At 38.5% G+C, this 13929-nt stretch overlaps 1 protein-coding gene across 1 annotated transcript in view; it reads right to left on the bottom strand.

The window, feature by feature from the left end:
• Positions 1-229: 229 nt before the first annotated feature.
• gosr1 (golgi SNAP receptor complex member 1) overlaps positions 230-13929 on the bottom strand; it is a 25261-nt gene continuing 11561 nt past the window's right edge. The window contains exons 7-9 of the mRNA XM_005720777.2: positions 2975-3004; positions 1062-1144; positions 230-821 (exon numbers count right to left, since the gene is read on the bottom strand). Of these exons, the coding sequence (XP_005720834.1) occupies positions 697-821; positions 1062-1144; positions 2975-3004 (238 nt within the window). The 3' untranslated portion in view covers positions 230-696. The remainder of the gene's footprint in view (positions 822-1061; positions 1145-2974; positions 3005-13929) is intronic.

Below are 13929 nucleotides of genomic sequence, written 5' to 3' on the forward strand. Positions count from 1 at the left end.
ACCTCAATATCACTTTCTTGAATCTCTCTCCCACCTGTCATTAACTTTATAAATCCACTTTCCACGGGTAAAACACATAAAATGTAACAGATTATTATTATTATTATTATTAGTATTATTGGAGCCTTGTGGTGGCATTACATTTATGCAGAAATGTTGATGAAGTTTCAAATAATAGAGTTTCAAAAATGTTCTAAATGAGCATCTTCTAGTGTCACACACTTTGTTGTACATACTGATATGAATAATTTATTAATTCACATTGTACAGCCCACAATTAACTATCCATCCCACTCCACCAATTAAAAACAACCATTCAGCTTAAAATCCTTCACCTGTGAAAAAAATAATAATAAATCCATCACACAATCTCAGTCTCTTTACACTTTCAGTGGCACAGAATTGCTCTCAAGGTGATTTATCAATATATATTTTTTATCTAGTCTTATTTGTAGTTTTGGTCTTCGTTCTCTTGTTGGCAGAAAACACCCAACCACCAACCCGCCATCTGTCCCCGCTGCTAAATACAGGTTCAGTAGAAAATGTTGGCCAAAATTTGCTCCTGTCCCAAAACTGGACCAACTTAATGTCCTTCTGCTCGGGAACCTCCAGGGTCCTCCAATCACTCAGCTCAGCCCCCAGAGAGTTTCCATGCTACAAAGAGCAGATGAATCCTGCCTCTTTAAAGACTGAGTTTCAGTGGAAGGCATAGAGCAGGAGGAGAATGGTGCAAACGCCAATCACCGCGCCAAGGATCAGAGAGTCCCTTCTCTTTCGCAGATTGATTCGCTGAATGAGGTTGTTGATAGCTGGGAAACGGTCTGAAAGAGTGTAAATTAAGGAAAAATACACAAATATGGGATATAGTAACCTCAGTAACACTATTACTGGCTACATTTCTATAAATCCTAATAAGAAAGACCATTTTCTATCAAATATGTGAGCGCTAATTTTTGAATGTCCTATACTGATTTCAGTCTAGAAATCCTTTAAAGATAACTTTAAAGGAGGTCATTTGGTTCCCCGCATACAACACTGCACATGTGCAACATAAAGGATACTGGCCAGAGTATTGACCTTGCTCTGTATGGATTTCAGCATGCCCCTTTGGAAGGTTACGTTCTCCTTGGTCGCCATAGCAATGCTGAAGAAAAAGAAAGATGTAGCAAAGCAGATGAGTAGAGAAAAGTGACAATCCTTCATGTCTTTGCTCTTTATTAGTAATAGAAAAGTACCTCTGACTGTAGGCGAGTTAGAAAATGTAATTTTTATCTTTTCTTTTTTACTTTGGTTGTCTCCACCAAACATTGTGGTGCTGTAAATCCCCTGTGTCATTCAGTACTGTTTCTAAACCTTTTTTTTGTAAACCAAAACTACAGAAAAGGATTTAAAGGGTAAAACCTAAAATTGTGATCATTCCTGCTCATTCAAACACTATTCCTCCCTCCTACATGCAGTATCTTTATGGGATGGTTAGGCACCTATAAGGGCAGTACAGATGTGCTGTGGTATTGTGCTTCTTGTTCTAAAACTTGGGCCTCAGGAATCTTCAGAGCAGCAAAGTGCAGCTGACCAGTTGGCAGGAAAAGTTTCAGGCTCTATGTTACACAAAATAATCAATACAAGCTTCAGAGCCCACCTTCAAGCACTTTGTTCAACTTTTAGTTGTAAGAACTAATCCCTAATAATCATTTATTTCTCTTACAGTAACCTCTCCACAGCTGTACCAAAAAAGATCCACAAACAGGTTCTATAAACAATAACTAATGGCTAGATGCCAGCAGCAGTGGCTGCGAGTGGTACTGGTTTGCTTATGCAAGGAGAGAAGTTACTTTAAAAAGACATGACATGCTGAGAAGCATCATTTAATCGGTTTAAAGATGATGTGACATCAGTCAATTATAAAAGCTTTTAGACCCGTTAACGCCCCTTATATACGACACAATGAATAATATACTATTTGAACATATGTCATATTATAGAAAGGAAAATTTTTGATTCGAGCAAAAAATGTTCAATTATTTTAAATTTTCACTACATGTAGGATTATGCTAGTATTCAGACTGGTGACAAACAGAACTAGTCATAGGGGACCAATTCCTCCCATCTCAGAGTAAAAGATCCCCAGAGGATGCCGGTGAAAACAAAGTAAATGAAATCACCAGTTGTTTACTCTTTTGGCTGGTAAACATGATGAGCTGTGTGTGTGTGTGTGTGTGTGTGTGCATGTGTGTTTCGACTGAGCACTGAGAGACTATGACCACTGTGTTCGTCTGAACGTGTTGTGCGTGTGATGTGTGAGCACGGGTGGGTGGGGTCTTAGCATCTCCTGTGGTTTGGAGGTTGTTGAGGGGACAATCTGCAGTCTTGGCCTGGAGCTGTGTTTTGGGGATCATGTTCTCCTCAGTCAGGAAGAATCACTTTGCTGATACCAGCAACCTCGACTAGTCAGTATTAACCGGCTCATGAGAATCAGAGCTGGAGGACAGAAGTGCACTCTGATCAGTCAGTTTTTGTTTTTTGGTGACCTAAACGAGGAATGTTAAACTGTCCAGCAAATTGTTGAATAAAACCCCAGATCACAAATTATGATAGTGCCTCTTAATGCAATATGTGCAGCAAACAGTGCCTCTTCTCCTTGGACTGAGGTCATTAAGATTAAACTAACTACATCTACAAAACTTTTTAAAAGGATAGCCTGTAAACTACAGTTCATTATATTTAAGAAGATAACGTGTTATCTGTCACACCTGAGAGAACTGTAATTTTTAAACCCATTTTTTAACTATAGCCAGAAACCAGAACAATACTCATCTTAAGAGACTTTAAATTATATTGAAAAGAGCCAGCCACATTATAAAGGGGAAATCAATGCAAAGCAACAATGCTCTGTGAGCACATACTTAGCAACAACAAACAAGAAGAAATCTTTGTAAGAACCAGACACAGATGAATAAGGGAAAGAAGGGCTTACCTTATTGTGTCATCCATCAGTCGATCTGAGCTATAGACAGTGAGAAGGAGAGAAAAACGCAGGGGAAGGGCACTGGTTAGATATTGATACAAGCACTGCAGAATAAACAAGGAATCTGCATGCTTGATTTGGCAGAATTTGTATACTTCCTGACACAAAACCAAAGGCCATGCTACAGTATGGTTTGGTCTGGTCAAGCTGTTGGAAGACTGATATACTTTTTCACTTTAAAAAAAAAAAAAAGAAAAAGAAAGAGCTGTGGTAGATTCTGTTAAATTAAAAAACAGAACAAAACTTGCACAGTTTTGAGTGTCTTTTAAGATCTCCTCCTGTACAATCTGTGAGTCTCTGAGCTTCTGTACTGATTTATCATTAAAATGGGAGCAAACGCCAGCCAATTGTACACTCATGCGCCAACTGCAACGGATCCGTTGATGTTTGCAAGGGCGACAACACCATTATATTTGGCCCATATAGCAGTGACTGAGTTGCACCAAAAAGGCATTAGTCTTTTTTTTTTTCTCTTTTTTATTTGTTTTGTTCATTTTCCCCTCATGGATAAATCAACTCAGATGCCCGGAGGTTAACGTTCTGCATCACTGCATAAAAGAGGGGAAAGTGGAAGGCACTGCTACACTCCTAATCCCACACAAACCTCTTATGCTGTAACACTTGTTTTGTGTCTCAGGTTGCTCATAAGCAAAAAAGCTTTCAGCGGTTTATCTTCTAATTGGAATCAATTTGGATAATGTTCCAGAGAACTAAAGTCAACCAAACAAACAAAACTGCAGGGATTGTATTTCATAGTTCAACAGTCATTCATCTTCCATTCAGCAGCTCCACATCCTCCACCTGCATGCTCAATGTGTGGTTTCCGTTAAGCTCTTAACAATGTTGAGATGAAGTAAGAGAAGGCGCTAAAAGATTTATACCTCACTTGCAAGATGCGAGATCTTCCTGATTGCATCACAGTTTTTGTGATTCTGTCATTCTCTCTCTTGATGGGCAAACATGAGAGGAAACCACCAAGAGCTGGAAAATGTGGCAAAAACTGTAGTTCCTCTAGGTTACTAGCAATTAGGGCAACTAAAGACTATTTTGGTAGCTGACTAATCTGCCAATTTTTCTTTGACTATTGGATAGTCAGTTATCTTATAACTTTTATTTATGCTCCCTGTGGGCAAACCTCCCGTTCTAGGTTCCAGTACCTCACTTGCTCAAGTCTGCCCACCTGTGAATATCACTCTGTTGTCTTGTACCACAGCAAATCAAAATAATGACCTACGAAACATATCAGTTTACTCAGAATAAAAAGGGAAATGCACAGTTTGTGTTTGTGTGTGTGTGCACGCATGCATCTGCATCATAAACTTTTAGAGCGCTTTTATTTGAATAATATTATGGTTTGCTGCGAGGTCAAGTCAGTCTCAGATATCTGTGCTTCAGTTTTGATAAACTATTACTGGGTACCAATTAGCAGTCCATTTCTTCATCTGTGACTTGATAGAACTATTTTCTGCTCCAGCTGACTTTTATTTTGCTTTGCAGTGAGTGTTTACAGGAAAGGTGGTAAAGAAAGTCAAGCCCAGACATAACAAGGGACCTTTTTTCACTAGAGCTCCCTACTATCTGTGGTATTGAAAGGTAATATGTCTTATTTAACTTTTTGTCTTCTAGACAGCGAGTGGGCAGGACCAATTGGACTATAATGCATATTCACAATGTGGGCTGTGCATCCTTCTGTTCTTGGATCACAGCTGCCCACACTGGCACCAACCTGCTTTTTTTGGCAGTAGTTTGTAAGATCGTAACTGCATTTGTCTGACTGAATGAAATCAGTTACAGGAGGTGAAATGATAACTGGCATCTAACTTCATTATGAGTTAGATGCCAGTTACCTTTTCACTTAATAAATGTATTGTGGGAGCTGGTGGGTGGACTGAAGAAGACTGCAATTAGGCAATTATGCAGTAGGAATAAGACTTTATAGCATTAGAAAAAGACCAGAAATTATATTCTAGGATCTGAGATTTTAAAACATATAAAAACTTGAAATAAGTATTTGGTTAATAAAATATTAAATTAATTGGTGCGAACAAACACTGTATGTCTGAAAGAGGCCAAAAAAGAAGAAGAAGAACTTAAGAATGCAATATGGACAGAGACTGCTTAAAAGATGGAAGGAGGTGCGACAAAAAAACGAAGCCTTTAACTGTCCTTCACCTGACAGTGTTCTGCTGATAAATAATGAGCTGAAGAGGAAAAAGAGAAAGCTCGGGATCCGCCTTGATTTATGGAGTTTTTATGTGCATAGATGAGATGTGGCAAAAGATTTATGCTTTATATCCTCCATAATCATTTTGCAGCTATAGTGGTGAGCTTGATTGTGCCATTTATGTATATTAGAATTTCTGTGGTTTCAGCTTTGAGTGGGGTTCTTTCTGTTTCCCTTGGTCAGTTGTTTTCCTGCCGTCATTAAGTCACTCATTAGCTTCCAGCTAATTGCCCTTTCCATTTTGATGAATCAACCCATACTGTCCATATGATCTGCTGCGATTCACAAACAAATGATCACACAGACAGAATGCTTATTGACAATTATGTACACTTTGGTTTCATCTGAACAGTACGTTAAAAAAAAAAAAATACTACATGCATTGCAAAATCATGGCTACAAGGATTAAAACAGTACTGCCCACAAGTCCTTTAAAGTTGTCTCAAGCCAATAGTCCTTTAGGCTTTCTGAATGTCTTTCAGTTTCTGTTTGGCTGCTTTTTCACTCATCTTCAGTCAAATCCTTGTACCTCACCCTTTTCAGAGGAAGGTTTTTTTTTTGTCTTTTAAGCCACTCAACTGAATAAAGCACCTAACTAACCTAATATGAATCAGTATTGTGTATACACATAACAGTCGACTTAGCAAAGCACTTTGTTTCTAGCAGCTTGTTGCAAATACACATCATTTGTTCAGCTCAGTCTATGAAAAATGCCAAAGATAACAAAGTTTGATACACACAACATTGTATTTTGCATCAACACGATGATTCCCAAAGAGCTCTTAGCCAAAAACCTGGCCTATGTCAGCATGGTGTGCCTCCCCAGAGCCTGTACCACAACATAATTGATGCAGCGTGGGATCGTCCTGACAGAGAAAAGAAGAAAAGGCAGCCAATATCCAAAGAAGGGCTTTGAATGACCTCCAAAGTTTACATCAAAGTTTAGTTGAAGGGCCAACAGATAACATAAACTGCACGCTCAGTCATCCTGGTAAGGAAATCCCAGAAAGTTCATTCTGTTCATCTGGATGTAGCGTTTCTGGTAGGAGAATCATTTGTCAATGAAGCTATGGTACACGTTTTGCTACTGAGAAGTCCCACTAAAACATTACCAACATTAAGTACTGAGAGGAAAATCAGAACATGCCAGTAAGCAGCTAAACACTTTCAACTCACTGAAATGAGTCTTCTCTCCCAAACCGTAAACAATCTTGATGTTTAAATTGCTTTCACAAGGAAATGGATATGAAATAGATCATAATGGACTGTTTTGTGTGAGCTAGTCAGTGAATATGGTTGATATGGATGATAGATTTAAAATAAGCTGTGGTATTATCCTCATATCATTAAAAAAGTGTGAAAAAACATAAATTAACTGACACAAATTGGTCCACAAACACTTTTGTTGGGTAAATCTATAATTAAATCTCTAAACGTCCTGAACTAGTTCTGTGGTAAGTTGTAATGTGATAGAAAGAATACGAGAAAGCACTTCACCGTGTATCCATGGTGCAAACTTAAAAATCGGCAACAGGCTAGACAGACTAAATGCAGGCATCTTGAAGACGACAGAGTGACAGAGAGACTTTGAACACCTGTTTAAAATGCTAGGTGGAAAACCTGAAGAGTTCACCATGATCAAGACCTTGCAAAAAAATTATAAAAGAGATATTGGCATGATATACTGGCCACTACAGTTTTAGAAGTACCAGCCCTGGCTATTTGAGTATTTTCATTATTAAAATGGGCAATTAACTGTCCTTGTTAAAAGAAAACAGATTAACTGGACAACTGTGAAGATAACTAACCCACACAGCCTAAGCACTGTAGTTGTAAAATACCTAACTCTCACCAAATTACTATTGTGTACTTTGCTAAATTACCTAAGTAACTTAGCAAAGTACACAATTATTCAGCAACCATGCTGGCCTTAATGATTAGCAAACAGAAACATTCACAAATTGCAGGTTCTTTGCAGCTGTTGGATGTGGCTCATGGATCGTGCGATTTGATGCCCTTGTTCGTTATGCTGCACTAACTTTTTAATTTTTTATTTGTTATAAAAATGCACAATTTGAATATGTCTTGTTTGATATGTAGATGATATTTAGATGCTTTTTCACTTGAAGCAAAGCATCACATGCAATTCTCATGAGCCTGGCAAACAGAGCTTACACATTTAGAAACAGGCAGACTAAAGAGCCTAAATGGACACAAAATGATGAGTTGTGACAGTATTTACTGAAATAAAGACTCAGAGCATATCTTAAAGCTTAATAACTCAACTTTGTGAGTGACAAGAAAAGCATCCAGAGAATCATCATTGGATTTCCTTGTGAATTTGAACTAGAAGTCCTTATGTGACCACTACCATTAAAGCTGTTGCAGCATGAACTTTTAATGGACTTACCCCTCCCTATCTCTTGTTTATTTATGAAGGCTAACCTCTATGGCAAAGAGAAATGGAAAAACAGATCTACAAGGATGGAGAAAGAACCAATGATGGGGCGAAATAACAGATCAGCAGCATTTATAGTAGCTTTAATTACTAAATGACATCAAGTTACACTTGCCAAAGACTATTATAAACTAAAGCTAAAGCAATGAGTATCAGTGACAAAACTGAAAACAGCTTTCAGCTCTAATATGTAGAAACATCTGACTGCTGTAGAACCACATACTGAAAACTGATGAAAGCTATCTTAAAGTTACAGTGTATAAAACCTCACCACTAGATGTCAGTAGATTATAGACTGGATTCAACTTCATTCAAGTTTTTTTTCTTACACCTTCCAACTTAAGTACATAATCCTAGCTATAGTTGCAGCTTTAGTCAACCAAGAGAGATCGAAAACATAAAATTTAGACTGTACCCAGTAATAGTTGTGGCCAATCGGTGTGTTCCTACTACTGTTAAATTTAACATCCAAGCATCCACGAAAACAGAATTTATGAAGTTTAACGGAGTTTGAAGTTAGCAGGGAGTTGACTCGCTAGTTTCCATCTAAAGATAATATAGCATGTTCTGACTGAGGGATTTCAGAAAAAATTAATACATACCGCTCTGCTATCACTTCTGACATAAACAAAGACAAAAAACTAAACAGCAGTGACGTTTGTAGGGTTACTGAAGTTGAGCAAGCTGGTATATAATGATGTGGTAAGTGGTGGCTAGCTACACAGTTATGGTTAGCATAATATAAACACGGTAAAGCTGGAGGATGAACGCTAACTTTTTTCCACTTGATTCAAGTTAATGTGAGGGTTTCCAATGGTTAGGGACAAATGCAATTGCATGGCAGGATGCTGTAAACGGACCAAACTTCAGTCAGGAGAACAACTGAGATAATCCATCCACAATACAAGGTTAGTGATTAATATTAGAGGTGGGAATCACCATACATCCCACGATACGATATTATCACAATACTTAACGCACGATACGATATTATTGCAATTTTTTAAAATATTTTGCGATATTCAGATTCTGTACATAAAGGTAAACTTTATCAATATTCATTTTATCTAATATCAAAGTCTCACACTCAGTCTTTCTCTCATTTCAGTCAGTTTTATTGTTGACAAACTGAACGGTTTGTATTACAGTCTAGTCCAACTTAACTGAATGCAACCGTCTGGTACAATTATAGCTATTCTGAACTATGCAATTTATGAAAACTATGCAGCCCATTCAGCAACTGAAGAATTTGAAAGTAAATTAAAACAAAATATAATTTTACATTAAATAAAAAAAGTTTTAAACTTAATTAACATAAAACATGTCTTAAATTTAGTTTATCGCTGCCAAAAAAAAAAAAAAAGTTAAACACATTTGGACAGTGAAGGAATGTCAGGATTCTTGCTCAGAAAAAGGAGCTGATCAACATGCTCTGAAGTCAGAGCATGTTCCAGTCCACAAAAACTTTTTTGTAACAAAATATCAATTTCTGCTGTCCCTGTATACATTATTAGCAAACAAAATATCACGATACTACACAGTATCGATTTTTTCCCCCACCCCTAATTAATATGTTGTTGTATTTGCTGGTCTGTAGTTATACTGTAAGGTTTTAAAAAACAATCTTTAAAATGTGCTGCCGAGAGAGGCCAACAGTGATCACTTAATAAACGCAGAGTAGTTTGGACCTGGAAGCAGGGTTTATACGTCACCACTTAACAACTGGATTTGGTTAAGAAAATTTAACCAGTCCACTGTTTATATGCCAGATGACAAGCTTATGTAACCATTTACTCTGGAGGAGGCTGTAAATCTTTGTGAAAAGAATCCGATACAAGTCATGGAGTCAGAGAAGCTCACTTCTTCCTGAGGACAGCAATACTGAGGTGAGATGTTGAGGATACAATGAACTTTTCTGTCGGTTAGCACCGCTGTTAGCTATTGTTATCCACTGTTACCGAGCATTAATGAAACTTTTTTTTTTTTTTTTTACCGTAAGTGGACTCAAATTATATTCTCACATGAGAGCAAATACGAGAGTTAATTCGCAGAGTGTCAAACTGTCAGTGAGAAAATGTGATTTTTAAGACACTGAAGCCTAACGTTAGCTGGCATAATAGCTTACAACCAGCTACTGTTGTTAAAGCCGGCTCATTCGTAGCTGCTGAAAATGACTAATTGCAACAATATCTAGAACACATAAACATGTTTATACACATTTTCATGTGTTAGAGGCTTGACTTCAGCTCAGGTGATGAATCTTGAGGTGAGGAGGAAGAGGATGATTTTTTTTTTGTAGATGCTTGCCACATTGTCTCCTTTCTTTATATTTTCACTCCTATGCTAAAGCGGACCCCTTCTCAGATGATAAAACATAGGTATGAATCTTCATATCTGAAGGTGCAGTCATGAAATAAATAAAAGTTGCTCACTGATATTTGTTTCAGTGGGTTCTCTTAAGAATCAATAGAGATTTGCAAGCATTTCACTCACTGCAGTAGCTTGTAGATTAACTGCAAGAGAGCTGTTTTATAGGCTGCAAATTGATTAGTCTTAGCTGACCAGTTTGGCAGCCTCAAGCCATCATTTGCCAATTTATAAATGGTTCAAACGCAGTCATTACACAAGGCCTCCTACTTACATTTTCCACACTAAATTATTGGGGCAGCATGATGAAGCAAAAAAAGTTCAATAAATTAAAACAGATCATGCAGCTTTACATAAAAGAAACCTCATTATTCATGCTACTTTTCCATAAAAGTCACCTTTGACAAGAGATCATCACAGACTGCGCCAGGAAAGTAAGATTTTCACTCAAATCTCTCATATTTATCGGGTATCTGTGGATAACAGTGATACTCACCAACACATTACATCCCTTTTCTCTCTTTTCCCTTTCCTGTTTTATGGCTTTAATAGGATCAATCAAGTGTAACTCAATCCTCATCTCCAGTATCCACTTTCCCTCCCATCTATGCCAATGGTAAGGGGAAGCCCTATAGATAGTATGGTCTGTGATTTAATAACATAATTTAATTAACAATATCCTGATCAAATGCAAATGACAAGCAAAACAGCCTGACTGCTGAGAAAGCATCTCAAATGGTAATGTTTAGCTGTGTGTGTGTTTTTAAATAATCTTCATTTTAAAATAATTTATATTACATATTCAGTTAAGATGTTTGGAGCCAAAATATTCTTCGACCCACTCAAGCACTTGAAGCATTAACTTGTCTCCCTCATGTGCTAAAATGAGCACACCTAAATATTCACTTATCAGCCACGAAATAGAAGCCATCTCCAGCTATTATGTCACAGGAGTACTGTCTGGTACTGGGATGCTGTTAAAGCATCCATTGTGTTATATGGGTTGTATGATACATCCACTGAGCAGTTTCTGTGGTGTGGTAAGATACACTGTTCTCTGTGGGACGCCAACCCCATCAGGGGGTTGCTCGGTGTCCAATAACATGGGCAGTAATGCGTTAGAGTAGCATCCATATGAATGCTAGGACCAAATGTTTCCCACCTGAACAATTCATGGTAATGAAATGTCATGTTATACAGTTCAGCAGTCAGCAGTACCTATGTGATTCTTGAAAACCACTGAACTTACACAGGCTGAATTGTACTCCAATTAACCATCAAATATTGAGTGTTTTGTGAACGCTAGAATACCTCTGCTCATTTTTTATTCTGTTTAACTCAGCAATACTTTTGATTATATCCTTGAGCTCTAACAAATGTGTTGAATCCATTTCCTTCCTCTCAATTATTTACATCCATTTCTTTTGGCCTGCAGTCCTCTTCTTCTTCATCTTTATTTGCACATTGCTATATATCTTGGCATGTTGCTGCCACCTATAGGTCAGTATAGAAGAGTCACAGCATTTGTAGCACCGCATTCCATTTCCTTCTGGACAACACAAAAGAAATGGGGGACGACAAAGAGAAAAATAGACACAGCACACCAACCAGTCATGGCAGATGGTCGTCTTCTCTGAGCCTGGTTCTGCTGGAGGTTTCTTCCTGTTAAAAGGGAGTTTGTCCTTCTCACTGTCGCCAAACCGCTTGATCATAGGGGTCATATGATTGTTGGGGTTTTCTTTGTTGTATTATTGTAGGGTATAGCTTACAACATAAAGCGCCTTGAGGTGACTGTTGTTGTAATTTGGCACTGTATTAAATAAAACTGACTACAGACCTACAGAATACAGAGATGAAGGAGCCATGGACACTTTCACTGCAGTATTAAATTTACTGATACTGTTTATCAGTACCATTAAATAGGTGCTATAAAGACATACCGTCAAAAAACAAACAAACAAACAAATAAACAAAAAACACAGAAACATATGGTACACCCTAGGCCACTTCCACTCCCAGCAGAGCTTCGACAACATTCCATTGGTAGACTAGGGACATTGAGTCATTGCTGAACCTGCTACACAGAGCTGTGGCTGCAAGGTAGTTGGTGTCTGGCATGGGTGTAACCCCTGAACCAAATGGTCGACACTGAAGGTGAAGAGCGTAATCAAACTAAAGAGGGAGTCCTAACCTAGCTTGGTTAGCCTGTGGGACTTTGGAGGCAGCCGATAGTTACCAACAGGCCAAGCAGAACACATCTCGGGCAGTGCCTGAAGCAAAAACTGGGCTGTGGGAGGAGTTTGGAGAGGCCATGGAAAAATACTTTTTGACTGCCTCGAATGGTTTCTGGAAAACAATCAGTCGACTCAGGAGGGGAAAGTGGTGGTCTACCTGCACTGTGTATAGTGTGGGTGGAGCACTGCTGACTTTAACTAAGAATTTTGTTGGACGGTAAAAGATCTTTGACAAGCCAAAGGTCTGATTGGCAAACTGGGGTGGTTGTTCCCATCTTTAAAAAGGGGGACCAGAGGTTGTGCTCCAACTATAGGGTGATCACACTCCTCAGCCTCCCAAAAGCTATGTCAGGGTGCTGGAAAGTAGAGTATCTGAGGTTCGACTAACAGCTGGTTAGTCGAACCTCGGGATACAGGAGGAACAATGTGGTTTTTGTCCCAAATAACTGCCCTGGTCACGGAACACTGGACCAGCTCTTTATACTCTTGAGAATGATTGAGGGTTCATGGGAGGTAGCCCAAGCAATCTACATGTGTTTTGCGGACTTGCAGAAGCCATACCCTCTGAGTATTCTGTGTGAAATGCTTCGGGAGTATGCGTGGTCGGACCCGTTGCTAAAGACCCATTCGATCCCACAGAAACTGTTGCTTTGTCCGCATAGCCAGCAATAAGTCAGACTCGTTCCCAGTGGGTTTTGGACTTTGCTAGTTCTGCCCTTTGTCACAGATTCTGTTCATTTTTTCTGGAGCAGTTTGCAGCCGAGTATGAAGCGACGGAATGAGAATCAGCACCTCCAAGTTTTACGCCATGGTCGTCAGCTAGAAAAAGATGGAGTGCCCACTCCGGGTCAGGGATGCGTTATTGTCCCACGGAAGAGTTTAAATATTTCAAGGTCTTGTTTAGGAGTGATGGGCAAGGGGAGTGGGAGATTGACTCAAAGTGAAAAAGCAAAGGTCTCGATTTACTGGTCGTCCAACGTCCCTACCCTCAACTATTGTAAAGAGCCTTGGGTAGTGACCAAAAGAATAAGGTTCTGGATGCTAGCAGCGGAAATGAGCTTTCTCACATTCATATCCAGGACACGTTGGACAGATAATAGCTCTCGGCTGCCCTGGGAATCTCTTGGTGTTTCCTCAAACAAGCTGGAGGAGGTGGCTAGATTAACATTTAAGATACCTGTTAAATACAATTTAATGTTGTTGAAACAGGAGCGTTACTGACCTTCGTGCTAGTTGCTTCGTGTTAGTTACTAATTTAAATGCAAATTTATATTTAACTGAACATATAGTAAAAAAGTGTAACTGCTTTATTTCAAAGACATAAAAAAATCCATAAAATGCTATGCGATTAAAGTTATTTAACTAGACCACACTGTATTTTAAAGGGTCATTACATAAACATCAATTTCAGTATATAAATATTAGCCATGCATTGTGGGAGCAGGTAAAGCCTGTTAGAAAATGAATGGAGAGGTCTTTGAGAGGGAATAATTGCAGCATTATTCCTTTGAGAACTTGATATGGGAAACAAATGCAAATACTAATCAGTCACACTGCTATGTATTGGCCATGTAAATAGCTCTGTGGTAAATTTGTGTTTCGTTTCTTTGTGTGGGTATGT

The sequence above is a fragment of the Pundamilia nyererei genome, unplaced genomic scaffold, assembly GCF_000239375.1.
Source record: "Pundamilia nyererei isolate P.nyererei 1_Seehausen unplaced genomic scaffold, PunNye1.0 scaffold00003, whole genome shotgun sequence".
Classification (NCBI taxonomy): domain Eukaryota; kingdom Metazoa; phylum Chordata; class Actinopteri; order Cichliformes; family Cichlidae; genus Pundamilia; species Pundamilia nyererei.